Source organism: Acanthochromis polyacanthus, chromosome 13, assembly GCF_021347895.1.
Source record: "Acanthochromis polyacanthus isolate Apoly-LR-REF ecotype Palm Island chromosome 13, KAUST_Apoly_ChrSc, whole genome shotgun sequence".
In the NCBI taxonomy this organism is placed as follows: Eukaryota; Metazoa; Chordata; class Actinopteri; family Pomacentridae; genus Acanthochromis; species Acanthochromis polyacanthus.
The window spans coordinates 26,619,779-26,646,254 of NC_067125.1; the positions used below are offsets into that span (position 1 = coordinate 26,619,779).

Consider the following 26,476-nt stretch of genomic DNA (forward strand, 5'->3'; position numbering starts at 1 on the left):
GAGAGCGAATCGAGGGGGATATTGGAGACCCTGCGCTCATCCGTATTCCCATCTCAGCCACCAAGAAGTAGCCACTCTTGTTGTGTGTTTGCCGTCCCATGAATTTCCCCCCCTCCAAACCTCCTCTCTGCCAAAAATGCTCTTGAATTGTAGCCCATTTCACAGTCCAGTGCAACTGCTAATGGCTTTTTCATCCCAGAAAAAGCGGCACAACTCAATCAGCAAGAGGCTTTTGGACAGAGGAAGGGTGCCGGAAAGTGTCTTGCAGCACGGAGGAAGATGTTTCCCCCCCCGACAAACACGGGGAGAAGCCTTGTTTCGGGACTCTCCGCTACTGCAATCCTCAGAGGCAGCGGCTGAGGTTTTTCTTCTCTGTAAGTCGCAGACTGAGAGGCATGTGGCCCACAAACTCCCAGGCTATATCTGACATTTAATAAAGCAGAATACAGCCATGTTGCCACTGCTGATTACACTGATGCTGCAGGAGACGGAGGAGGCGGAGGGTTGTGTATGACAGCGCAGGCGGATGGAGAAACGGGGAGTAATAAAGCAGAGGCCTCCTCGTAAGAACCCCCCTCTCCTGCTGACCCTGTGTGTCTGTGTGAGTTTATAGCCACTGTCTGAGGGGGGAAATAAGATTGTGCTTTATTGCTCAACAAGCCTCCCCAGCAATAATAGCCTCCCCCCCTTCTCCTTTAGCCATCCGTTCTCAGAGACATTAGCTCCCCATCCAGCCTGGATCTGCTCAATCTGCAGCTCAAGGCCAGAATTAGTCAACTGAATCAGACTCCAATATCGCTCCACGTCACCTCAGCCTGTGGCGCTCATGCATCATAATCCAGTCATTCTCTGGCACTGGCGGATCACCTGACGCAAAGGGCCATTTACAACCATCTAAGTGTGCGCGTGTAGATTCCCCTGGACCTTGAACCACTCAGAGCTTACCTAAGCATTTGTAAGGCACCACGATGTGTGCGTGGCCTTTGCACACCTTCTTCTCCTTCTTGCACCAGTTCTCGATGCGAATCGGCTGATTGGCCTCCACCACGTTGGTGATTTGGAGCTCCGGGTACATCTACAGGAGGGGGGGAAGAAGAAGATGCAAATAATGAGAGAGGAGTTTTGTGCGTGCGAGAAGGTGCGATAAGAGGAGCTTCAATGGATCGCTTTAATCCACGCTTTATACTCTCTAGATGCCATCTGCTCAACTCTTTTCCCAAAATGTCATCAAAATGTCAGGAAAAAAATGCAACTGAAGCTTTTGAGGATAGCAGACTGAAAACCTACAGCCCTGCTTTTGTTTTTTAAATTACTTTTCCCCCCACTTTTGGACGGCTGCATAATAAACCATGACTGTGTTACCAGCAGCCTCCTGGGTTTGGAGACACAGTAGGAGGAACGAGTAAATAAGAGCAAGGATATCCATGCCATGGAAAAAAAACATGTCCTTAATTTCAGAAGGCAGCCAGAGAAAATGACAGTCACAGGGCCTGGTAATTGAAATGCCACCCACTATACTGTAAATAATATGTGTCTGTTAGGACGAGCTCAAAAGCCTCTCTAATGACAAATCACAGTGAAATGAAAATTGCCTTTTTCCACCTTGCTAGCCAGCTCCCTTTAATACAACCCACAGCTACACAGCCTACAGAGCTAGAAAACTGTCCTTAACACTAAATTTCACCAACTAATAGTTCTGCAAGAGTAAATATTGACATATTTCAATCTGTTAATTGCTTTCCTTTTTAGTTTTTCAGTCTATAAAATGCACAAAAATGGTTAAAAATGTCCATTAAAGTTTCCTGAAGCTCATGATTGTGTCCTCAAATGCTTAGTTTTGGCCACAACCCAGAAGAAATTCAATTTAGTGTCATAAAAGAGGAAAGAAAAACAAAAATATTCAAATTTGAAGAGCAGGACTCCTTGGCTAAACGCCTGGAAGAATTTTGTTTGTGAAAATATTTTGCAGCACTCAACGTGAGCCCATAAAGACGACAGAAAAGGCAATAAATTAAAGTTGTGTCGTGCAGAATGGCTGCTGCTGCCGTTGTTGTCCTTGTATTAGTATCTTTAAACTGCTCCTTGAATTGTGGGGATTCCAAACAATCACTCCAAACAGACCGATGCTATTCAATAGTTCATTTGTTGTGGCTCTACATACCTCTGCAAAGCTTCAAATATAACTTTATTGTATTGATTTACTTTGAACTTACTACTAAACGGATTTATTTTCTTGCCACAAGTCAGATGAGAATTATAATGCCTACCTGATAAATACAGAGCTTACTTTGGAAAGCTCTGTATTGGAAATAAACAACCGGACTGGAAAATATTCCCATCAGCTGAAGCTAAAGTTCTCTAATCAACACATCACATCATGCTTGTTGAGTTTATTGCTTTTTGTTTATTGCACCGACATGAGATTGGTTCGGATTTTCTCATCTTTCAGCAAGGCAGTAAACGTGTGTGATTCCAGAAAATGTCAAACTCTTCTTTGAATTCTCAGTAAATGACATTTCTAATTCTTCCTATCAGCATGTTTAACTCGAAAAGTAGTGCGACTAAAATGAAATTCAACTATAAGACTCAACTAGATGCCATAAAATTATGATTTTCAAAAAAAAAATAAAGTTGCACATTCATATCTACTTTTAACTTTCTGAACATCAAGCAGTTTTTCCTCAGTCTGGACTCATTTCTCACTGCATTATAAAGTCCTGCACTTCTATGGAAACAAAACGACCATGACTGTAGGTAGTGAGAACACAGAAATGCCTTTTGTGTAAAATGACATGCTACAATACCATAAATAATTAAACAAAGACAAACAAAAGTTTAATTTCTTTGACTATTTGTGTTACAAAATTTGAAAACCACAAGAATCAGAATTTTTTCCAGTATTTCTAGTATTTTTCTAACACTAAAAAAACACGGTAGCTTTATATATTCTAGATATTTTACTTACTTTTTATAAAATGGCCTCTTTTTCCATCTCTTGCCTGCAATTTAACCTAGCTTAACTAAAAACACTATGAATATATCTCAGCTGATTGTTGATAGTAGCTGAGTCACTCCTGGCTTCTCAGTTGTGCCAAGGAATACAGAATTATTTGCTTTTTATAGAATCTAGTTAAAGCAAATGTTTTATTTTTAGCAGATTTTTATATGACATATAGAGAGAGAATAAAGTGACTGTGATGAGATATTGCGATTGTACTCATAAATTTGGTTAATTTCTCTCAAGAATCGCTCTATTTTTACGGTTTCTGGCTCTGATAAATGGTTTAAATTTACCAATTTTTAAAAGACAACACGCCTTTCAATCCTGCGGGTGGATTTTGTGGCTCGGAGCGTTAAAACTAAACCAAGCTCTGCTCTTTTCTGACTGACCTTTTGGCCTGAATTGCATCACTTCTAGACTGACTGGATGGAAGTCCATCTGTGTCTCATTGGCTTACCTCCTGGCAGTACTGCAGCACGCCCTCTTTGGTTCCTACGCAGCTCTTGGTTCCGGATGGGTCGGGCTCCCAGCGGCCGGTCTGGATGTTGACGTGCATGTTGAGCTTTCCGCAGAACATGGCCACCTGCGGCTCGGCCACGGCGAACCCAGTGCCGGCGTTGGCTGCTAGCGCCTGCAGGAGGACAGAGGAGGAGACAGAAACGTGGGTTGATGCACTCGATTATTACAGAGCTCGTAAAAGCCAGGGAATATTCCGGCTGACAGACTTGAGAAACTGTCGGCATCGCTTGCCCTTCTCATAAAAACAGTTCTGTACTCAGAAGTCTGACCACATAAAGCGGCTTGTGCTGCAGTAGATAAGAGATGTGGTGATGCTGCAGCACTCGGAGCAGAGGAGTTTGGACTGGAGGCGAATTAAAGGCACCTCAGGAATGTTTGGCTGAGTTAATGCTTAAGCCTCCTGTTGTCCTCATTTAAAGGCAGAGAAAAATATTGCTTCCTCGTCTGAAAAAAATCTAAGAATTCATCCAAAAAAATTCCCCAAATTTCTGAAAATTTGCAAACCTTCAATAGGAAAATTCCGATAATTCCTTAAAAGTTTCCCTGAAAAGTTTTACTGAAAAAACAAAAATCCCCCAAATGTGGCAAGAACATTCTTGTAAATATTTAAAAGAAATGAATAAAAATCTTCCAAAAAAATCCCAAAAATATCTAAAGTGATTACACATATATCAGTAAAACTTCTAATATTTTCTTTAAGAACATTCACATAAAAATCAACCAAAGTCCAGCGAATTTCGCTGGACTTCGGTTCTTAAAGAAACATTTTTAACATTTCTTTTTTTCCCCACCAAGAAACCTTCAAATACTTCCCAAAAATGTTGAAAAAATGGACACCACAAGTTTTAATGTGAAAATATCTTTTCCCCCCCCCACATTTTCAAACTTTAAAACGGGTCCATTTTGACCCGCAGGACGACACCAGGGTTAAATAAGTAGAAGTTTGATTGGATTAGTGTACAAGGTTTTGCTCCATGAGAAAAAAGTTTTTAAAAAAAATGGAGTCCCTCGTGGCTCACTAAGCAGGACATTCCTTGCTGAGGAGGGCACAGATTTCTGAACCTCCTGTGACCAAAGTCTTTCCACAACGGATAGATCATTTATTCCTCAAAGCAAACAATCGGCATTCCTTCTAGCAGCAGCAACATCAGGTATAATGTAGTGGAAACAAGTGTTAGCACAGGATTTGTTGAGTACTTCTGTAGGATTTCTTTCTTCCCATCTTTGTTTGCCTCCTCGCCATCCCAACACGAGAGGAAATCTGTTATCTGCGTCTTCTCTGTCAGTATTTACTGAACTATGCAAGCAGGAAGCTTCAGCGCCCGGCCCTGCCCCAACTTCACTCCAAACAACACTCTCTTTAGAAAATGGACACATTCAAAACCACTGCTTTCACATGGTTGGCTTTCAAATGACTGTAAGTCACAGGCTGCTAACGCTCGACTGATGCTCGGGGTGTCACTGTGCGGGACTAATTAATCAGTGAGGTGTTGCAGCTCTGCATGCCAAACCGTCCCAAAGCACACACCAGGGAGCCTCCTGACGGGAAGTGGAACGGAACTGATCCCCTCCTGATTGTCACAACATCATCGGGCCGAGTAAACAGGCCTTGGATCTGGGGAGCGAGCCGGACAAACCGTCTTCTGTGTCTGAAAACCTTCAGGCGACGTGGACAGAGGTGTTTTCTTGCGGGACAAAACGGCCGAAAAGGGAAGACTTGAGTAACAGAGTGTCGGACAAAGCTCTCGGTCTAATCGTGTGCAGGCTGACAATAGCTGCAGAACAGAGTAGAGCGAGGACAAAACAAGTGCTGTGTAATCAGCAGTTGGCTGTAGCGTGTGATGAGCTGTAGGGCCAGCCAGAGCTGAGTCTGCACACACACACGCACAAACTGAATCCACCCACGCTTGCATATATACATTCAGCAGCACGAGAGCATAATCATAAAGCATACAGAGAACCTCACAGACGAGTGTTCATTCACAGAGACGAGAAAGCGCACCCTGGATCGTCGTTACCGAGTCCTGGATGAGCTCTTTGTCCTGCTCCAGTCCTCATCTCTGCACCACTACCACAGGCATAAAGCAATAAAAGAATACAATGCACGCTGATCTCGAATGGGTGGAAGCTGGATGCCGAGATTTCAGGTTATTAACACAGTTATCAAAGAAGGAAAGAAAGCAAAGAGTGGGAATTTAATGGTGCAGCAACTGAGGCATATACAGGACAGCAGAGAACTACAGTATCTCTCACTGAAACAGTCAGTTTGACTCGCTTTATATTTTAAAAAATACACAAAAAAAGGCTTCAGGAGGAAGACGAAGTTATTCTTATGCTGGGGGTCGACCAATATAGTTTCTTTAGGGCCGATATCAGTCGCGATTATTCGTAATAAAGGAAAAAAATGGAGAACTGATGATTAGAAGTGATATCAATTTGGAGAAAAAACTGGTGTCAAAGTGCAGAATAGCACAAATATTATCGCAAAACTTGTTTTAGTACAAGAGAACTTTTTGACATTTAGCTAATACTGTTGACAACGAGCACCCAATCAGACAGCACTGTGGGCGGGGCATCTTTCAGGACTACGTTCCAATATTCCTGCTAACACACTATATAATATGCGAGAATAAAGATTCGGCATGTTTCAATAGAACAAAATGGAACTTATTTGTTGTTTTTGCGCAATCAATAATGGTACAGTGCATAAATAAACACAAAATGCATTAGCATGCACGTAGGAATTACACTCAGTTCTATTTGTTTTAATACATCGTATGTTGAATGCAGTATTCCAAAAATACCTGGATGTTGTACTGCATGTAGTCAAGTTTTGCAGTACTTTAAACTACAATCCTTTGCACAGTTATGTCAAATATATTGTGGTATTTCGCATAAAAATAAACAAGTTTTAGCAGCCAGGATTGCAAAACAGTTGACAGCTAGTTTTGCACTATCGAGTGTGACAGACAAAGTTTAAAGCCCAACATTATGATGAAGTAGTACATGTCAGTTGTATAAATACTGCAAATAACTCTCCGTACTTTGTGAGGGCGGCTGGAGGATGAACTTGAAGCAGAAAGAAAGTGATCTGGAACACAGCCAGGGACTACAGACTGACAGAGATGGTTGTATCAGAGCCAACACTGTTGTAAGTTTACTTATTTTATCTGAAATCGGTTAAGAAAACGAACAAAAATGCTGAATATTGGATTTTATAATCAGTCAAATTGCTAATCAGTCAAACCCTAATCCTAAAGATACAAAAAGACAAAATAAATAAGCTGAATTTTTGCATTATTCTTTTTACTTCTCTAGATATTTAAATGTTTTCTTTATGCTTCTTTCTCCACTTTATCTTTTGTTTTTGTACTTTTGCCTTCTTTGTGAAGCATCTTAGAAAGCACTATATAAGTGCTACTATTACTAGGATTATAGCTGTATTGACAAATTGCTTTGTTTAGCCTTCATACAGTCTTACTATATTTTTTACTATATATTGTGTAAATGCAAACATCTTATTGTGAAAAGAGGGAGAATACAGGCTGTGAGATGGCTGCATCGGAGCCAAAGTAGGAAATTTGTAAATCAAATTCATCTGTAAAAAAAATAAATTAAAAAAAATGCTGAATAACGGTTCCAATAATCAGTCAACCCCTACTCCCTATGACCATCCTGCAAAATAAATAAGCTGGATTTTTATAGTATTATTTCTTTAGATGTTTAGATGTTAGATGTTTTTAAATGCTGCTTGTTCCGCTTTATTTATGGTTCTTGTCTGCTTCGTAAGACATCTGAGTGTCTTGAAAAGCACCTTGTAAGTGTCATTATTATCACAGATTTGCACCAATTACAATATACTGCACTGCTTTTACATCTGTAAATACAATGTACTCTTATCTGTAAATATCTGTCTCCTGGCACACCAGACAGGCAGTATTTTACTGTACTATCTACTGCACTGCATTTTGTTTTTTCTACTGTGCCTTGCATGTTTGCACCGGGGTTACCGATAAAGCTGACTTTGACTTGAGATGTACAGACAAATTGTTCTGTTTTGGGTGGGTTTTTTTTAATAGTCTTCATGGAGTCCTTCTGTTAGCTATGTTACAAGTATATTATTTACTATATGTTGTGTAAATACAAACATCTTATTGTGAGATGAACTGCAGGGAGAATGCAGGCTGAAAAGGCAGCAGCTAATGGGTTCCACACAGACAAACATTCCTGTTTGCTCTCCTCCCTCTCGCTGCTTTGTTAGATCTCCACAGAGGTTCGGAGGAAACGGAGAGAAGAAGAAGCACATTAGGGAGGCGATGACGGTCTGACCGCAAAAACAAGCGTTCAGGGCGTCCCGACACCCGTTTGACTCCTCTTTTTGTTTTTAACTTCTACGAGGCAGAGTGGAGCTGGGTAACACCGGCTGATCTGCAGTCATGCCTGTTTACTGGTTGAGAAAAGAGCTGCTGTGGGCCAGACATGCACAAAGAGAAATGCTACAGGGGGCATCGGAGAGCACGAGGAGCTGCAGAGGGCCTGAGGGAGGGAAGGGCAGCGGGTCAGGGGAAGATTGTCTTGTTTGTGCTCCCTGTCTGTTCGTCAGCGTTACCTGAAGCAGAAGGACGAGAAAACGGAGCCGACAGCGAGTTCTGCTGACGGTGACATCCTCAGCAGGAGGTGCACACGAGCGCGGGAGACAAAAGTCGCCTTTGTTCTCCAGACAACATCTCGAAAGTGACAGAATTTTTATCGTGGATGTGACTCAGCCTTGGACGCCACAGAACTGCAGTGTCGATGTCTCAGTTTCTTTTTTTTTTTTCTTTTTTTTTTTACGATCGATTTGCTCCGTCAGCCGGAAAAATGGAATCAGAAGAAGAAAAATGAGAAATAATAGAAGCAACTATTGGCTGCGGATGAATTCAAACAACTGACCAGTTTAGTTTGTATTTCTAAAATGATTCATGGAAGCTCTTTTTTACCCTCGTAACACATGAATACACCATTAATCTGGTTTTCTAACGAGCAAACACACAAATTGGAGGCAAATTTGTCCGCCTTCATAGTACAAAACCTGAAAAAGTGTGTTATTTTGTGGTGTTTACTCTCCATATCTAGTTTCAATTACTGCCTTTCTAAAAAAGCAATGTTTGGCCTCCACAAACGTAACTAAAGCAACAGTTGAGGTTGAAAAAGTGGAAAAATTGTGTTATTTTGTGATGTTACAGATCATTTATTGTCTATATCTGGATTATGTTACCATCTACACTTTATAAATCAATGTTTTAGGCTTAACAAGCCAAAATAACGCAACAATTTTCATCAATATTTTTGAGTCACGACAATTTCTAGTGATATGTTCAGCTAACAAGTTATTTTAAGTTACAGGAATTAGCTTTTCAACTACTAATGAATACATTTTCAATTTCTAGTCTAAACCATCTACAATTGTCCAGATTTGTTAGGATAGAGACAACTGGAAAAGAAAAGTTCAGTTACCTCTGCTTGAATCTAGTTTTAAATCAACTAGTGCAAAAAAGTGAGTTGAAATCACACATAACATTTAGTTGATGCAACATAATTATGTCAGTTCTTAAAATATGCAGCACAAAAATTAAGTTTTTTGTGGTATTCAGAATGTTTATTGAGCCAACATCTGACGTGGATGCGACTTCTTTTTACATCACCTGAAATGGATTTGTTCTGTCGAGCAGCAAAATGGAATCAGAAGAAGAAAAAAGAGAAATAATAAAAGTAAGTCTTGGCTGCGGATGAACCACTGGCCACTTGAGTTTGTATTTCTGCTTTGATTTAATGTAATCTGACTCCTGCTTAAAGGTCACATGAAATAACATCGACTGTAATTTTCTTCCGCATGAGGCAGAAGTTCATTCCGGGACAAGAGCGACTTTGTTTTAAAGTTCAAAAGCAGAATGAATCAAAGATCGCAAAATTGGCAGCGGCAGCAGCCCCCTGAGGGTCACCAGCTTGATGAGTTTGATGATGGTGGTTGCAAACCGACACTTCGATTAACAGTTTTATGAGGCAGGAATGGGCTGGTTGGTTTAGCTTCGACACCTGTAATCACATTTTTTACTTTTGGTTGAGTCATCAACAACATCTTGACGAGTTACGGGAAGAGAAATCGGTGAAAGCCGGACTTTTTTGGAGCATTTGTACGCGTAATTAAGCTTTTTTCTACTAAAATAAACCTTTGGGTGATTCATTTTGATCCAGATTGAATCATTTCTGATTCTGGTGTTGACTGTTGCTGCGATAACACGCTCACTTTCTGGAAAATAACGACAAGCCGCCACACCTAACAAGCCACTGAGCCTCCTCATCTCTCGTTACTGACTCACCGTGAGATGTTATCTCATGTGTAAGTGTGAACACCTGCTGCGGTGAGTAGGCAGAGACAAAAGAAGGGAAGGAGAGAAGGAGTGGAAGTTGGGAAGAGGGCGAGACAGACGAAAGCTCAGGCAAATACGTTAAATTGACAGGAGTGACGGGAAACGTGCACTGGTTGGCTTCGGTCCTGGTTTGGAAGTATCCTTCTCAAATGAACGCAGGCTTTAATGCAATAAAGAAACGAGGCGAGAGGCGGCATGGAGGCTGCAGAGACAGGCCTGCCACCACAGACGCTCGTCAAAATAAATAATGAAAAAAAAGAAAGAAAAAGCTGTGTGGGCTGAGGATCGTTTAGCTCGTTTTCACTCCTCGCTGCAAACACACACCAGTATGCTGCCACTGCTGCCGCCTTCCCAGTCTGCCTCCAGCACACAAACATGTTTTATTGGCCTGCTCTGTGCGCCGAGCCAAGATTCGCATAAAACAAGCTAAGACATGACAGCACTTGTTGGGAAATAACGCATGGAACATCAGACACGCACACAAACAAACGCTCCTTTTTAATTCCTCCTAACAGATGAAAATACCATCAGTGTGGTTTTCTGATGAGCGCACACATTAGTGGTGAATCTATTCGCCTCTGTAGTGGAAAAAGTAGAATAACTGTCTTATTTTGTGATGTGACACAGCATTTACTCTCTATATGCAGTTTAAGTTTCTGTCAAGACTCTAAAAATCAATGTTTAGGCTCAGCAAACAAAACTAACGCAACAGTTGTGAAGGAAAAAGCTGAAAATTTGTTTTATTTTGTAGTGTTTACTGTCAATATCTAGTTTCTATCTACGTTCTAAAAACAATGTTTGGGCTCAGCAGGCCAAAACAACACAATATCTGTGGTGGAAAAAGCAGAAAATTTGTTTGACTTTGTGCCGTTACAGAGCGTTTACTGTCTATATCTGGTTTAAGTTACCATCTACACACTAAAAACCAATGTTTAGGCTCAACAAACTAACCCAACATTTGTGGTGGAAAACAATAAAAATTTGTATTGTTTTGTGACATTATAGAGCATTTACTCTCCATATCTAGTTTAAGCTACTGTCTACACTCTAAAAAAATACAATGTTTGGGCTCAATAAGTCAAAATAATGAAACATTTGGGGTGGAAAAAGCAGAAAAATTGCGCTATTTTGCAATGTTACAGAGCATTTACTGTCTATATACGGTTTAATTTACCGTCTACATACTAAACAACCAATTAAGCTCAACAAACAAATCTAATGCAATAATTTTGATGAAAAAACTGAAAAAGTGTTATTTTGTGACGTTACAGAATATTTACTGTATCTGGTTTAATTTACTGTCTACACTCTAAAGAAAACAATGTTTAGGCTTAACAGGCCAAAATAATGCAATAATTTCCATCAATCTTTTGGAGCTATGATGATTTCTAATGAAATTATGTTCAACCAACAAGCTGTTTTGAGTTACAGGAACTAGCTATTCAACTACAATGAAATGTATTCTTAATTTCTAGTCTTAATCTAAAATTGTCCAGACATGTTGAGACAGAGGAGGCGACTGGTGAAGAAAAATGAAACTATCAAGCCAATTTCATTAAGTTACTTAAATTTAGTTTTAAATCAACTTTGAGTTTAAATCACATGCAATATTAAGTTGAGACAAGATAATATCAATTATCAACATGTTTGCAAAAGGTTAATCTAAATCATTAAATTTTAAATAATCCTGAGAATAGGTTTACTTTTAGAGTGCATATCTACTTTATTTAGTCCATCAATGCATTATTTGTGATGCATGCTCTATAAATGTCCCTTATTTTTCATTCTAACAAGCTTTATAGTGCTATATACGTCCAAAAAATAATTAAAAAGATACAGATGGACGAATAAATTCTCATTTTTTTGCAGCGTTATTGTGCTGGGACTTGCATTTCTCGCTCTGGGTGATCAACAACAAGGAGAAATGGATGCATCCCCATGAAAATGCAGAACGTAGGTGCGATGAAATAACCACAATTCACAGAAACCAAATTAACACCCGATAGATTATGTAGCTCGGGCAATTTTAGAGTCGGTGCAACACATTTATTTTTGAGAATAAAAGGCAGAAAATGGGTTTTCCCTATGAAAATTCTGAAAGGCAGGAAATGAAGCAGGGAGAATACTGATTGTATGCAGACACCAGCAGGAAGCAGAGGAGAGTCCAATTAAGACTAGCTGTAAAAAAAAAGAGGAAAAGAAAAAAAAGCTAGTATTCCTTAATGAGGTTTTAGAAAAAGCCTCCTGGACCAGTTTGGGTCAGTTATTACATGACCCACCACACAGCATCTGGGCAGCATCCAGGGAAGCTAATCCAATCTGTGTGTGTGTGGTCTCAGGTTGACCACTCGGGGCAGTGTGTGAGCTCAGGACACACACCGAGAGGACGCTGAGAAAAGTGGAAACGAATACACAAGAGCCTCGGTGATGATCCTCCAACACAAACACACAGGTGGGAGATTTTTGAATTCGCCACAAAAACAAACCCAAAACCCCTCCGAGGCCAGACAAGTCTCACAAACGCGGTGCCTGGCTGACATTTCTGACAAACACTGTCCTGGTTGCATATAAAAACAGCCACACTGCATCCAGCTCCAGTGTCAACAGAGTCTATAAACTTTGCAGGCCTATCTGAGCGGTGGCAACCGGTCTAATTTTGGCAGCGGCATGGTGAAGCCATCCTCGCTGTCTGGCCCTTTTTTTAAAAGCAGACTGAGGTAGGTTCCCAGAATGCTTAGTGTCCATGTGACCGTGCAGAGAAATGCCCGGCATCATTAATCCACCTAATCCTTCCCTGTGGTGACTTAATACTTAAACAAGATATGCAGCGGTGGGAAAGCCGCACACACATGTACAGGAGTCTGATCTGCATGTACGATGCACCGGGACATGAAGTGAATATTGATTTCCGTCTCTGATTGCTTGCAATAAAAAGTGTTGATGTTTACGAGGAGGAGGGCTAGCGGCAATTATTGTGCTAATATGAGGAGGGGAGGAATCAAAGCATTTATATTTCTGCATTAGTTTCTATTAAAGCCATTAGAGAGCAGCTCTTAGTGTTGCATTGTTTACTGCAGCTTTTGTTTGTTGCTCCCTGTAGGACGGCATATGTATAATATTTAATCCCCTTTAAATCATACGCACGCAGCATTTTAAGTCCCTGATCAGCAAATATTTGCTCAGAAGACATGAAAAGACCCCGATTTTAGCTGTGACCTTAAAGAAAAAACAGCCACTTTCCTGAACGCAGCATTTCATCAGGTTCATTCTGTGTCACTAGTGGAACAGACGGGACAAGAATCCACACGGTAGACAAAGATGTATTTTATGACAAGAGCGATTTCAAACACGGATCAGCGTTTAACCTCTTTTTGTGTTTTTGCTTATTGAGATTCAGGCGGATTTCGATGTTTACGTGAGCTGACTGCAGTGGTGCTGGATGGGAATCACAGGAAAAAGACATAATGACGCATGCTATGGGAATTACAGCTGGAAATGTGTGCACAAGAAAAGGCAGAGATTAAGAAAAGAAGGTAGGAACAACTTGAGAACCAATTATCTTCGGTGTCGATTTACTTTTTAATGAAATGAATAATTGCTTAGTGTGTGAATTGGCAAAATTTATCCCTTAGTGGAAGGAAACATCTTATTATGATTACACAATACTAGAAAAAGCTTATATGTTTGCTTTTCTGCATTATTTTTTGCAGGCGACTTGAATAAATCTATTTATTGTGGAATCCAGTATTGGTTTAAATGATCAAACTAATTATTAGCAACAATTTTCCTTTTCTTTCTGTGGCTAAAAAATGAACATACACTTCTTTTTGCAATTAAATCTACTTTTTCTGTGTTTTTTTTGCGTATTTCTCGCTCATTTTGTTGTGCACACGTGGACCTTGGATGTCAACAAACTCCACAAAAAAAGTTTTAAAAACTCCATGAAGCCAAAAACTTCTAAATTGGTGTAAATTATTGCAAACCGACAGATTTGTGATTGGAAAATGAGAACCGTGCAGGTTTTCTTGTTGTATCAAGCTGTAGCATGATGTGTTGGAGTTAATACTGCACGTGTGCACATCACGATGCTAAACTAACATATTGCGCAGCTCTACATCTTAATATCTTGCGTCACCTAATCAACAGCTAAACATTCAGAGAAGCAGAAAAAACATCTTATTTGAGAGGCTGCAACCAGAGAATGGCAAACAAGAAAAGCACTTAGAGAGCGCAGTACTCCGCCAAGGCTCCTCAGTCGTATCATTTCAAACAAACAAAATGACCTTACATTGAGCGAAGTGTGCGTTATGCATGTGTATGTTATGTGTGGATACCGAATCGCGTGACCTAAATACATAGCAGTGAGAATTGATGGGACTCAGAAACACCCTCACAATTTTTATCGAATTTCCTACGAGATTAACAAAGTATCTATCTATCTATCCTTTCTGACAGATAAGTCCTGATAAGTCTGCAGCGGGGGTTTTGTAGTAGGATCACAATCATGTGATCATCAGCAGGCAGATGATGCAGTGTTCACTTGTTGTCATGGTTACAGTGACGCTGTGTTGCTATCTCGCCATGATACAGAAATCCTTAACAAATCTGTGTGTCCAGACTATAAGCTGCATCACTGTAAAATCTAATCACTTGGTCCTTTTGTCATTTCTGACCTTCACTGAACATTTCATCAAAATCTGTTGGTCCATTTTTGAATAATGTTGTGCACAGATGGACAGACAACCATACGCCAATCGTCACATAACTCTGCCGTTCCTTGGGGTAGTACAAATGTTTTAAAATAATAGATTACAAGACTGATACGCTTTTATTTGTAGTGACTTATCATAAAAGACTAATTGTCTCAGCAGAATCAGAGAAAACCGAACAAATAGCCAAGAAAATGAAACCTACTGGTCACTCAATGCTTATGCTGTATCTATGATCCATATAAACAAGCTTATGTCTAATTTTCAGAACACCATTTTTATTGTTCTGTCCACTGCATGCCACAACATGCCATTAGTCTGCCCATATGCACATACAAGCTAAATGCTGCTGTCAGGAAGCCCGTGGGAAGGCCGAAGCTCGAGCCACCGAGTCTCCATCACAACACAAACAGCTCAGCAGCAACAGCAGATAACCGATGAGGAGGAAGGAGGACGTTCAGCGACACAGTGACACTGACATTTTCCTACCGACCAAACGCCTCCGCCACCGCCGCCCACCGTGGAAAAGGGTAGCCAGTAAAAACAGAATAATGCAAGAGAAAAAAAAAGGTGTCATGTTCTTCGACTCTGAATCCAAAAGGGCAACCCCTCACTGCAATGCAAATGAGCTCCTCTGTCTGAGTGAAATGGCCTTTTGTCTTCACCATCTGAAGTGTCCAGAGACTACTGTGGAATTGCCCTATGAGTCACTGCTCCGAACACACGGTGAGAAAAAAAAAAAAAAAACACAAAAAAATGTTCCCACAGTTTGGATTCCAGTTAGTGCCACTTGCCCTCCCCTGCAGACAAAAACCGAAGTCAAAAAATTTACAGTTCCATGTAAACTCTGTGTGCTCTTCCTCTTACAAAAAAAGAACCATCACTCACCCTTAGAAACTTCCTCTTAGACAGTCAGTCCTCCATGTAAAAGTGATAAATCTGGGTGAAAGTGCGTATGTGTTTCTTGTAAATCTATTCATTCGCTCTCTCTTGAATGCAGCTTTTACATGTATAAACAGCACAAAACATGTCATGAATTCGCATTTATGACCCAAATATAGGCTTAGGATTGTTATATTTTATCAAAATCATTTCATTCTGAGTGTATCTTTAAAATTTTGAGGAAAAAGAAACCATTTGCAGCAAGCAGATTCTGTAAAAACACACACACACAACAGTTCACCATTTCTTAGTGTAACTACAAAGCCTTGACTGACTAGTCTGCGACCATTAGTCCAGAGCAGTAAAGAACTTTTTTAAAATGTCAGATTTTCTAGTTTCTGATATTCCTTGAACTATTCATCTGTGACATACCATTATGTCAGAAAAAAAATAATCAAATCTAAGCTCAATAAAACACTTTTTTCTGCATGATCCACTCAAAAATGGACAAAAATAAGCCATTTGCTGTAACCACATTTTGTAAAAAAAAACAACAAAAATTCAGCATTTTTTAGCCTGACTACAACACTGTGACTGACCAAACTGTGACCAACAATAATACGACAAAATTTCTGGTATTTTTAAGCGAATGCGGCAGAACTGCAAGCTAAGTTTACACAGAGTAGTACGGAACAGTTTTTTTAAATGTCAGATTTTCTACTTTCTGATGGTCCTTGAGTGTGGTATTTTATCAGAAACCCTTCTTTCAGCATGTTTCATATTTAAAAATGGACAGAAAACAAGTCATTTGCAGTAACCAGATTCTATAAAAACTAAAAATTCTGCGTTCCTTCGCGAAACTACAAAACTACAACTGATTCAGGTGTGACCAACAGTCACATGACAAAAATTTTGGCATTTTTAAACTAATTTTGGCTGAACTGCAGGCTGAGTTTACACAAAACATCATAGAACAAATTTTTAAAATGTCAGATTTTCTACTTTTTGACAGTCCTTGAGTGTAGTATTTTATCAGAAGCCTTTTCTGCATGTTTCACTTCAAAAAAACAAACAAAAATAAGCCATTTGCTGTAACCAGATTCTGTAAAAGACGAAAAATTCTGCATTCCTTAGTGTCATGACTGTGTCCACACAAAGCAGCATGGAACTAATTAAAAATCTAAGTAGTAAAATATCTATAGTATGTAGAGTCACCTTTTTTTTTTTGCCAGTATTGGTAACACCTGTGGGCACGCACAATAATTTTTGCGAAATAATAAAATAAATTCAACTTTAATTTTCCCCTTACTTGTGATTTATGGTTTGAAAATTGTGTCCTACTGCAAAGAAGACATTTCTAAACTTTCTCTAATTCAAGCTATTTTTGTTCTGTTTCCATAGAAGTGCAGGGCTTTATATTGCAGTGAAAAATGAGCCCACAGTGAATAAAAACAGCCAGAAACAGGTGAAAGTCTCAAGGATTTGAATGTGCTATTTCCTGTTTGTGTTTTTGCCACTACTACTAACATTGAAGTGCATCAAATAGGAGAATTCTTTCGGATTGTAAGTCAATGTTTATGTTTACAAAATAATAATAGCATGTATTAAATATTGTTTTTATGTTCCTGTGAGTGTCTGTCAGTGTTTGTGAGCCTTGGAGGTTACAGTGAGATGCTCTGCAGAGAGCTGAACATAATGTTTCTGTTCGCTAGCGGTCACCCCTGCATGGCTCATTAACCTCCCGTCACTCACAGCCGGACTGGACCGGGTTCGTCCTGCACCACGGTGTCACATTGGAGCGGAAAAACACCGTCACACCTCCCAGAAACACCCACAGCACGAGACAGTGGTACCAGCCCCGCTTCAGACAGTAAGCCTCTTCGTAATCCTTTTCTGCCCAACCTCTACTTGATCGAACATGCCTTTGTTATGGAGACTGTGCGGAGCTGCTCCAAAGTGCAGAACGCTGGAAATACCATAACGTAGCCGTGCCCCATATTTCCTTTAATGTCTCGAGCCAAGAAAAACGATCCAGAAGGGACAAGGAGTTTGATTGACTGAGGAGAGTTCAGAGTGATGCAGGATCTGAGCGAAACTCAATAAGGAAACTTCTACCTGTTTGACTCATGAAGCCAGTGCTCTGCTATTAGATTAGCCTGCCGCCTTTTCAATAACTCACTTTGAGTTTGGTATTATTTGATTTTAACTGCATTTTCTGCAGCGTTTCTGTCAGTATCAGTGAGCGAGTGCATCTTAGAGACATTAACTTTAAGCCTCTGAGCCACAAAACCAGCCTGCATGTTCATTAGGCATGTTATCTTTCTTTTAAAAAAAAAATCACCAAAATTACATCAGTTATCTGAGGCAGAAACTACAACAACATAAAAAATATTAAATTTTCAACATTCGGACAGTCTTTGAAGCATGTATCGGTGACAAAAATAAGCCAAATCTGAGCTCATAATTGTGATTCATCAAAATCTATTTATCTCACGCGTCATTCAAAAATTAGTCAAAAATAAACCGTTTGCATTAATCAGATTCTTTAAAAAACAAAAGAATTTGGCACTCCTGAGCGTAACAATAAACCTTGACTGACTTTGCTACAACTAACAGTCAAGTTGTAAAAATTCTGCTATTTTTTTACCTGAACTCAGCTGAACCGCAGCCCGTAAGTAGCAAAATCGTAAGTAGCAAAATCTCTATAGTATGTAGAGTCAAAATATTTTTGATTAGCATTAGTAACACTTGTAGGAACCTGGAAAAATATTGTACACATTGATTCCAGTTTTTGATTTCTTTTTGTAAAATAAACAATCAAAAAAAGTAACTTTGATCTTTTGTTTTTATGATCGCTATATGACACTGCAAAGTTGCTACATTTCACTAAAATATTTTGAGTTATTGCTGCTTTTAGCCAGTCTAGTTTCTGTAAAGGTGAAGGACTTTATATTGCAGTGAAAAATTAACTCGCAGCCAGTATAAACATGCCAGAGGTGAAAAAATAACACTCAGAAACTGCTGAGTTTCAGACAGTTAAAGTCTTAACGCTTATGTGCTAATTGCCGCTTCAGCTATCTCTATGAGTTATTAAATTAAGAGAAATTACTGGGATCATAACTCCATGTTGACACATACAAAATAATAATAAACATGAATGTAAAAATTCATTTAAAATGGTAAGGAAAATATAATGTACCTCAAAATATACAAACCATCCCCTGTGATTGTGTTTAAATCCATGTTTGTGTGCACTTTGATGTGTTTATTTGTCCTTAAGCAAGAATGAGCCTTTTAGAAACGGTAAAAAAGGTAAATGTAAATCCGACTGAGCTCTGTTTCAGCTGCAAATTAAACCACATCCTGTTTGGTGCTAATTATGCACCGCTGTTAATATTCTACATGTTCCACCTTGAAATGAACTTCAGCTATTATTGAGCCGCGACTTGATCTCGCCGAGCGTCGCTGGCCGATGATATGCTCGGTGGAGGGAGATGAGAAGATGTTTGTAATTAAGTCTGAAAAAGACGCGCACTCCGGTCGGCTGCAGGCTAACATGTTGTGGTGATTGAGTTGCGCAGGTCTGCCTGTGTGTCGGGGGGAGATAACATGGCCTCTCTCCAGCTTACAGCAAACAGACGTGAATGACGACTTGTTCAAATGGCCCATCACTATGGAAACCATCTACAAAAGCATCCCAGCTATTCACACAGAGGAACACTGAGGCTGCAGAAGAAAAGGGAAGCAGAGGGGGAAAAGAGGGAAAGAGAAAGAAAGAGAGAAAGAAGAAGAGGGGGAAGAGGCAGATTTGGAGCAGGGATGAAAGCAGGAAGATGGATTGTCAGGACAGGAAGGAGAGGAAATCAAAAAAGAGAGGGGTGTTGGAAAGAGAAGAAGGGGAAATACAATAATGGAGAAAGAGGGAATGAGGTTGTGAGAGACTGTCGTATGCAGGAGACAGTGTGGCGGAGACGATACTGATGAAGGCTCAGAGGACGATACTCGCAATAACAGCTGCTCGACCCGGTTTGCTGCATTCAGCAACACTGTGTCCTTGTGTGCAAAATGACCCTCGGCTCTATAGGTCTGCACACATTTCCCCCGACGCTCACTTACATAGCAGACATACAGCACACAAAGCCATGTCTGTATCTCCTGAACCACAAAAAAAAAAAAAACACAACCCACTGTCCCCATTGCCATGGCAGTGTGCATCAGTGTGTTCAGCAATGTCACTCCCCATTACAGGCAGACACTGCACCAACCGCTGCTGCTTTCTTCTGAAATATTTACCAGACAGTAAGTCACAGCTGGAGCCGAGGAGGAGTCCTGATCGGGGAGGGTGAACACTAGCCCGTGGTAGCATTTACAGGATGTGCTGGGACAAGTTTCGCGAGGTAGAAGAGGTCATCTGCTAATCACAAACCACAGCTGCTCCTGTCCACACGTTGAAGCTCTGACAGGATGAAAAGATCTGCCAAGATGTCGCCCAGAGGTTTCCTGAGCAGCGGTTCTGAAGCTCAGTCTAGTGGCTTCGACTGTCGCCATCTTGATTAGTTCAAAAATGAGCCAGAGGTGAGTGGATGGTAGCCATGCTTGACTTTAAATCTTAATATAATTAAAACAGGTGAGATAAATAAAAATTCACCCCCTTTGCAGCTATCATGAATCTGTGAATCAGCCACAGAGACCAAACCTATTTGTTTTCCCAATCTGTAAACATGTTTATTCCTGCTGTAAATTTGTCCACTTTAACACGAACGTCTATGGGGATCGATTTGTTTTTGCAACCAGCCTCAAGTGGCCATTGGAGGAACTGCAGTTTTTACTTTTTATTTTTTAGAACTGGAAGTTGCTGCCTGCATTCAAACCCAAAATCATGTGGCCTTACATGACTCTTCGCATAAAAGCATCCAATTACTATTTCTACACAAGTAAAACTCTAGATTTGACAGCAGCATCTGCAGGACAGTCAGTGTACAATGCTGCACTTTCTGAAATTTTATACAAGCCGGTTAAAAGGGAAAGGACTGAGAGCAACACAATCAAATTTTGACTGATAAATAAAGTCTGGTTACTGATTTAACTCCTAAAAACTCACCTCTGTGAATCAAAGTACATATTAAGACTTTTTCCCCCCATGAAAATAGCCCTTTTCGGCATTAAAACATTTCAGACGGAACTCTACACTGTTGCTTTCTTTAGAAGGTGCAGCTCGGACACACCAGCTCACCTACGACTCTACTCAAACACTGCAAACTACTCTGATAGTGGAATAATCCAATCACACAGGTCCACGCGAGTTGGATTCCTTATTTTTGCTACATATGAAGTCCCAGAAGTCTGAATCTGTGACTTTAAGACTGGCATTGGTGCACTGCAGTGGTGGAAATGAACACCCATATTATAATTGATGTATTATATCTCTTCGAGCACAAAAAAAAAAAACCAAAAGCACATATTAACTTCATTTTCACCAGGCAGAGTCTTGAACTACTGCATGTGTTGCTCCTTTTTTAAATACAGTTGCTAGTGTAAATGCTAGTTAATAAATAAATTTGCTTTAAAGCAGCATCCTCATCTTTATTATGGGAAAAGACACTCGGATGTGCTGATCTAACTTCAAACAGCATTCAGAGGCGACATGAATGCAAACAAAAAGTGCAATCATTCACTTGAATTAATTTCTATTCCTTGTTTGTGTTTTCTTGTCAAAAAAGCCAAATGAAATTGACTATGATTCAAAATTGAAAAACAGTAAAAGGGGAAAGCTTCTCAGGCGGATGAACCCTTTTTATAGTCGCTGTATGTTCTGTCAGTCAAAGCATTTGTCCTGTTGCTTTTTGTGGTCACCGACTGCACAACTGTGTACTCAGATTCCCATTGTGTGTGAACACCGTCTGCTTTTGGAATTCAACTTTTCACGCAGAGATCTCAGGCGGTCTGACTTTTCACAGAATGCAGCGCCACATTCATTCCCTCACAGGCGGCGTGTTTAGCAGCCGCTTCCAAAGATTTACTTGGCATTGTCATCCTTTTTGCAGCTCCCTGATTCATATTGTCAAATTGCAAAACGTCGTTTGCGAGTGTAGCTCCGTCGGGCAGCGGGGACTCTGTTAGCGGGCCTCCGCAGTCACTTCACGTCCTCCGTTAAAGCCTGCAAACGCATCCCTTCAAGATGGACCTCATGTCGGCGTCTCTCTGCTCAATCATATCCGTCCAGCCTCCTTTTTGTCCTCCCCTGCTTGCTATAAACTGCTCTCCCGCAAAAAAACAAAAAACAAAACTCTGACATCTCCTTAGCTTGTATTTTCTTTCATCTCTCCCCTGGTTCACTGCATAATCACAAGAATAAAGCTGGGCCTCTGTCGCCGTCACCTCACTGCAGGCTGCTCAAAACAGTCACCTAGTAATTATTCTGTGTGCTATTTTAAATGGGGGTGGACACAAGATCCAGCTAAAAGCCTGCCACGTAAAATGTAAATGTAAATGCAGGCAAGTGGAGCGATACTGGGCCAAGAAAGGAGAAAAACACAGTTAATTAGAGCAAAGTACTTCTTTTTTCTTCTGGTCTTTTCACTGGGGAGAAGGTGTGTCTGGGCTATTTATAAGCGGCTCCAGTTGGTGGGCCGGTGGGGTCTTGTCTTGCAGATTCAACCCCATCCAATAGAGCTCATTCACACTGAAGGGAAATAAACACTTGAAAAACCGAGCGAGGATAATGCCGCGCTATTATTTATTTTATTTTTTTGCTCATCTTTTTGTCAAGTGCTGCCATCCTAATTAGAACCATATTTCATCTTAAGAGGTTTTATCATTGAGAGCTCAGAGGGGATTTTACCGGCAAAATAGATCTAAAGGTAGTGTACTCCATTCTCTTTAATGAAGAATTCTATCAGAAGACAGATTACAAACTGTAATAACCTGTCTGAGTGGCATTTAATTTATTTTCACGGGCAAATTAAGTATTCAAAGTGATTCTGATGTGCAGTGGGTCACTGGAACAGTGTGTTCATACGGGGAGTAGCTTGATTTATTAAAAATCTATGGCAAGAAACTTGATTTTGGCTGTGAAATGTAGCCCATCAGGGTCTTTCTCGGTTGTCTGAAGGCACATTTATCAACTAGTGGGCGTTCTGTGTTAAAATAAAATCCAATTTGTAAGTTTGAGAAGTGAAAATATTCAACTATGAGCTTCAATTATTTTTAATCATTCTTTGTGCTATTTTGCAAGTCGCTGGCAGAAAGTAATGTGACCTTATTTTGCACACTGGTCACATGACGTGCAGTCGCGCGGTGACTCTCGTGTTATTTTTGCAAGAGCCGCGCTGGACTGAGCTCATTCAGATGAACGACTGGGCTGCATTTATTCATGCAGGAGTAAAGTCAGGCTCCCTAAAAGTTGTGCAGAAGCAAAAAAAAGCTCACTTTGCTTCCCACCCAAAAACACGATCGACAAAATCAGTCTGTAGGAGTAAACAACCAAAAGGAGACATAACTGTAGCTGATGTCTAAGAAAAGATCACGAGTTGAAAAATGACACGTGACCCATAATTTCTTGAGCTCTAAAACAAAGAAAGAATTTGTCTTTGCACGCTATGGATGCACTGTTAAGCTAATAAGTGAAACTCTTTGTGTTAACGCTGGTCTATTTTGCTCTAAAACTGCAATAACTGAAATGTAGCACTGCCATTCTGCATTAACCCTCCTGTTGTCCTATGGGTTAAAATTGACCCGTTTTAAAGTTTGAAAATGTGAGAAAAAAAAATATTTTCACAGTAAAATTTCTGATGTCCACATTTTCAACATTTTTTGGGAAATTTATAAAATTTTTTGGTGGAAAAAAAATGTTAAAAAATGTTTAAGAACTTTGACAAAAAAACAAAAAACCAAGATCCAGCGAAATTTGCTGGATTTTGGTTGATTTTTATGTGAATGTTCTTTAAGAAAATATTAGAAGTTTTACTGATATATATGTAATCACTTTAGATATTTTTAAGATTTTTTTGAAAGATTTTTACTAATTTTTTGAAAATATTTACAAGAATTTTCTTGCCACATTTGGGGGATTTTTAAAAAATAAAACTTTTAAGAAATTATTGGAATTTTCTTCCTGAAAATTATGCAAATTTTCAGAAATTTGGGGAATTTTTTTGTTGAATTTTAGAATTTTTTTAGACAAGGAAAGTACAATTCTATACACCTTCAACTGAGTACATTATCCATCATTTCACACCAGTACATATTCATATGTAAATTAACCCATATTTATATGTGCTATGCCTCATTAGCACATGTGAAAGGTGCAAACAGTCTATTAAATCTGTACCTTGAACCTACTTTTCTAATTCTTGTGCTGCTTTTCTCAAGCCTCCTCTGTATCTAACTGCTGGGGGAAAAACAAAGTTTATCTTATCTTTCTGGGAGTCGTCACAGAGATTCATATTCACATGACTTTCAAAAGCGAGTGTCTGTTTTTTGCAGAAAGAAGCTCACGCGAAGTGCTCGTCGTGTGTTCATAATGTTGGTCAAAGTCAGTCACAAGGAAAGAAAAACAACCTGAATATCTAAGCAGCTCCTCTCACATGACAGGACAAAGGTCTTTGCTTCCGCACATCTAAATCTTCAGTCTTTCCTCTGACACTCTGTCTCAGACGCCCGTCGCTGTCAACAACATGCGGTCTCGCCATCCTTCTCTCAGCTGCTATCAGCGTGGCGTCAGACACGGAGCTGCTGTTCAGACTCGGAGCCTGACGGTCGACATTCTGCATCCTGCTTTATTATTCTTTTATTGTGAGGGCAGCGGCTGCCAGCGTAGAGCAGGAGGGGAACTGAAGAGCCATCTTTTCTCCCTCCTTACCCACCCCGCGGCCCCTCTTGACACAGATTTCAGGCAGCGTGCGTCTCCCTGGAATATTACTCCACCTCTACAGCCTTATCGCACTCAGCCTTGAGGGGTCACCCACAGCCATCATAATATTGCATTTTGGTTTTCCCTCTGCCTACCTGCTTAGATTAGGCAGATGTGGAGCAGATTGGTTTCTCACTGGGAAGGAGCAGGAGAAATGGGAGGGCAAAAGAGCAAATTTGTTTCGATTCTGCTCGGGGAGGTCTAATTTGGGAGCGGAAGTGCAGCTTCCTCGTTAGGCCTCTGCTGTCAGGAGATACATGGAGAGAATATGGCGGCAAAGAAGGGCAGATTCAGGGCACTATTAGGCACTAGAGCATGGGACTCTGCTATCCATCTCTCGCTGAACTATCTTAATAATCGTCCATCATGAAAAATTGATCTGTTGTGTGGCCTCGTAAAGAAACGGCAATGAGCTGTCACCACGGCTTTGAAAAGAGGAATAAAAATAGGCTCTATAAATTGTTGGCTGCTATTCAACAGCTGCAGTTCTGACGGAGGGGGTTTATTAGAAGGCTAATTGAATTTGAGAGTTTATCATCAAATGTGTCACATGCAAATTGGACAAAACAAGCCCAAAATACTAAGCGTGGTGTGAGCCGTTGTGTGCAGAGAGGCAGGTATTAGAGCCAGTCAGCAAGAGAAATAAGTGATAAGTGTGCGCTGCAGCGATAAAGAGATAATTACACTGAGGGCTTTACCCACAGCTTGTTGTTTAGTTGCAGAGCTAAGCAGGTGCATGATTGCATAAATAAGGAGATGGGGTTTAAGCTATTTCAACCAGGAAGACGATAATTGCTTCATTTTTTTTTTCTTAATGACTCAAGGACTGTGATGATTGAGGTCCATTTTCAGGTGAGTTTTGTGAGCATGCGCGTTCCTTCCTGTCACTTCAATCACCTGTTCTCGGCCACTAAAAGCTCTCAGCGCGAGCAATCCCTCCTCAATCCTTTCATCTCGGTTCCCTTTGAGCGCCCTGGATGACTCTTTGTGAACCTTCCTCCCCTTGGCCACCTATATACATCGATCTCTCCCACCTGGCCCTGGTCTCTCGCGGTCGGCCTCACTTGGCTCTCGTGGCCATGTGAGCCGTCGACCCTCTCAGCCCTCTCTATCCGGGCTTAAGGTCCACGTGGCCGGGAGCGGATTACATTCTTGACATCACTGCGCCAGATGTTTACGACCGAAATAGACGGAACAACTAGCCTCACCGTTAAGTCAAACAATGCACTTAGCCTTGACACCTTGTTTTGTAGTTTCCTTTATAGAGGGAACAAAAAAACACAACACCACCTAATGATCTCCACTGTTTCCTTCTTCAATTGGAATCAGAGCTGCTGCCTTTATCACTTTGTACAAAATTGACTACCTTCCTCGTTTCTCCGCTTCTTGCAGATTCGGCTCTCCGGTGAGAGATCAAATAGCCGATGCAGCTCCTGCCGTAACATACACATTAGCATGATTAAATTGGCCATTGCCTTCCTATTTATTACAGGCCTCTCCGTGCCGGGTGGGAGGTCTGTGCGACACGTGTGCACCAAATTAGAGGCGTTAATGAGGGTTTTGGGGGGGTTGTTTCTGATTTCGGTGCCGTGTGGGATTTCAGGTGATGTGATTGAGACAGGGAGCCCCGGAGAGGAAGCGATATCTGGCTGCACGGTAGATTTAGGAGCTTAGGAGATTGTTAGACCGGGATCAGTTTGTTTTGAACTATGTGCCTGTGTTTTTCACAGGCCACTTTTTGTGGAGGCAGACTCTTCCTCCCACCCTCAAACACTTTGTACTGCACTCTCAGCAGTTTAAAAGAGGCGGATTAGACACAGGAGTGTGCCTCTCTCTCGTCTGCCGGAGAGCACAGTCGCCTAATCTCTCATGCTGAGGAGAGGGGATTTGGGAGAAATGACCTGTGCTCACTTCACTCCCTCTTGCTTCTCATATCCTCCGAGTTGAGTGAAAACACAGTGCTGCATCCTTCCTTCCTTCCCGTCACTCCCACTCGTGCTTTTTCTCATTTTCCTGCTGGATGACTCGGTGCTCATCAGCATGC

General features: G+C 40.6%; 1 protein-coding gene across 5 annotated transcripts in view; it reads right to left on the reverse strand.

Moving 5' to 3' along the window:
• The window catches only part of aplp2 (amyloid beta (A4) precursor-like protein 2), a 69,850-nt gene that overhangs the window by 32,773 nt on the left and 10,601 nt on the right, over window positions 1-26,476 (reverse strand). For all 5 annotated transcript variants that reach the window (XM_051957755.1, XM_051957756.1, XM_051957753.1 and 2 more), the window contains exons 2-3: window positions 3,459-3,632; window positions 946-1,075 (exon numbers count right to left, since the gene is read on the reverse strand). In XM_051957755.1, the coding sequence (XP_051813715.1) occupies window positions 946-1,075; window positions 3,459-3,632 (304 nt within the window). The remainder of the gene's footprint in view (window positions 1-945; window positions 1,076-3,458; window positions 3,633-26,476) is intronic.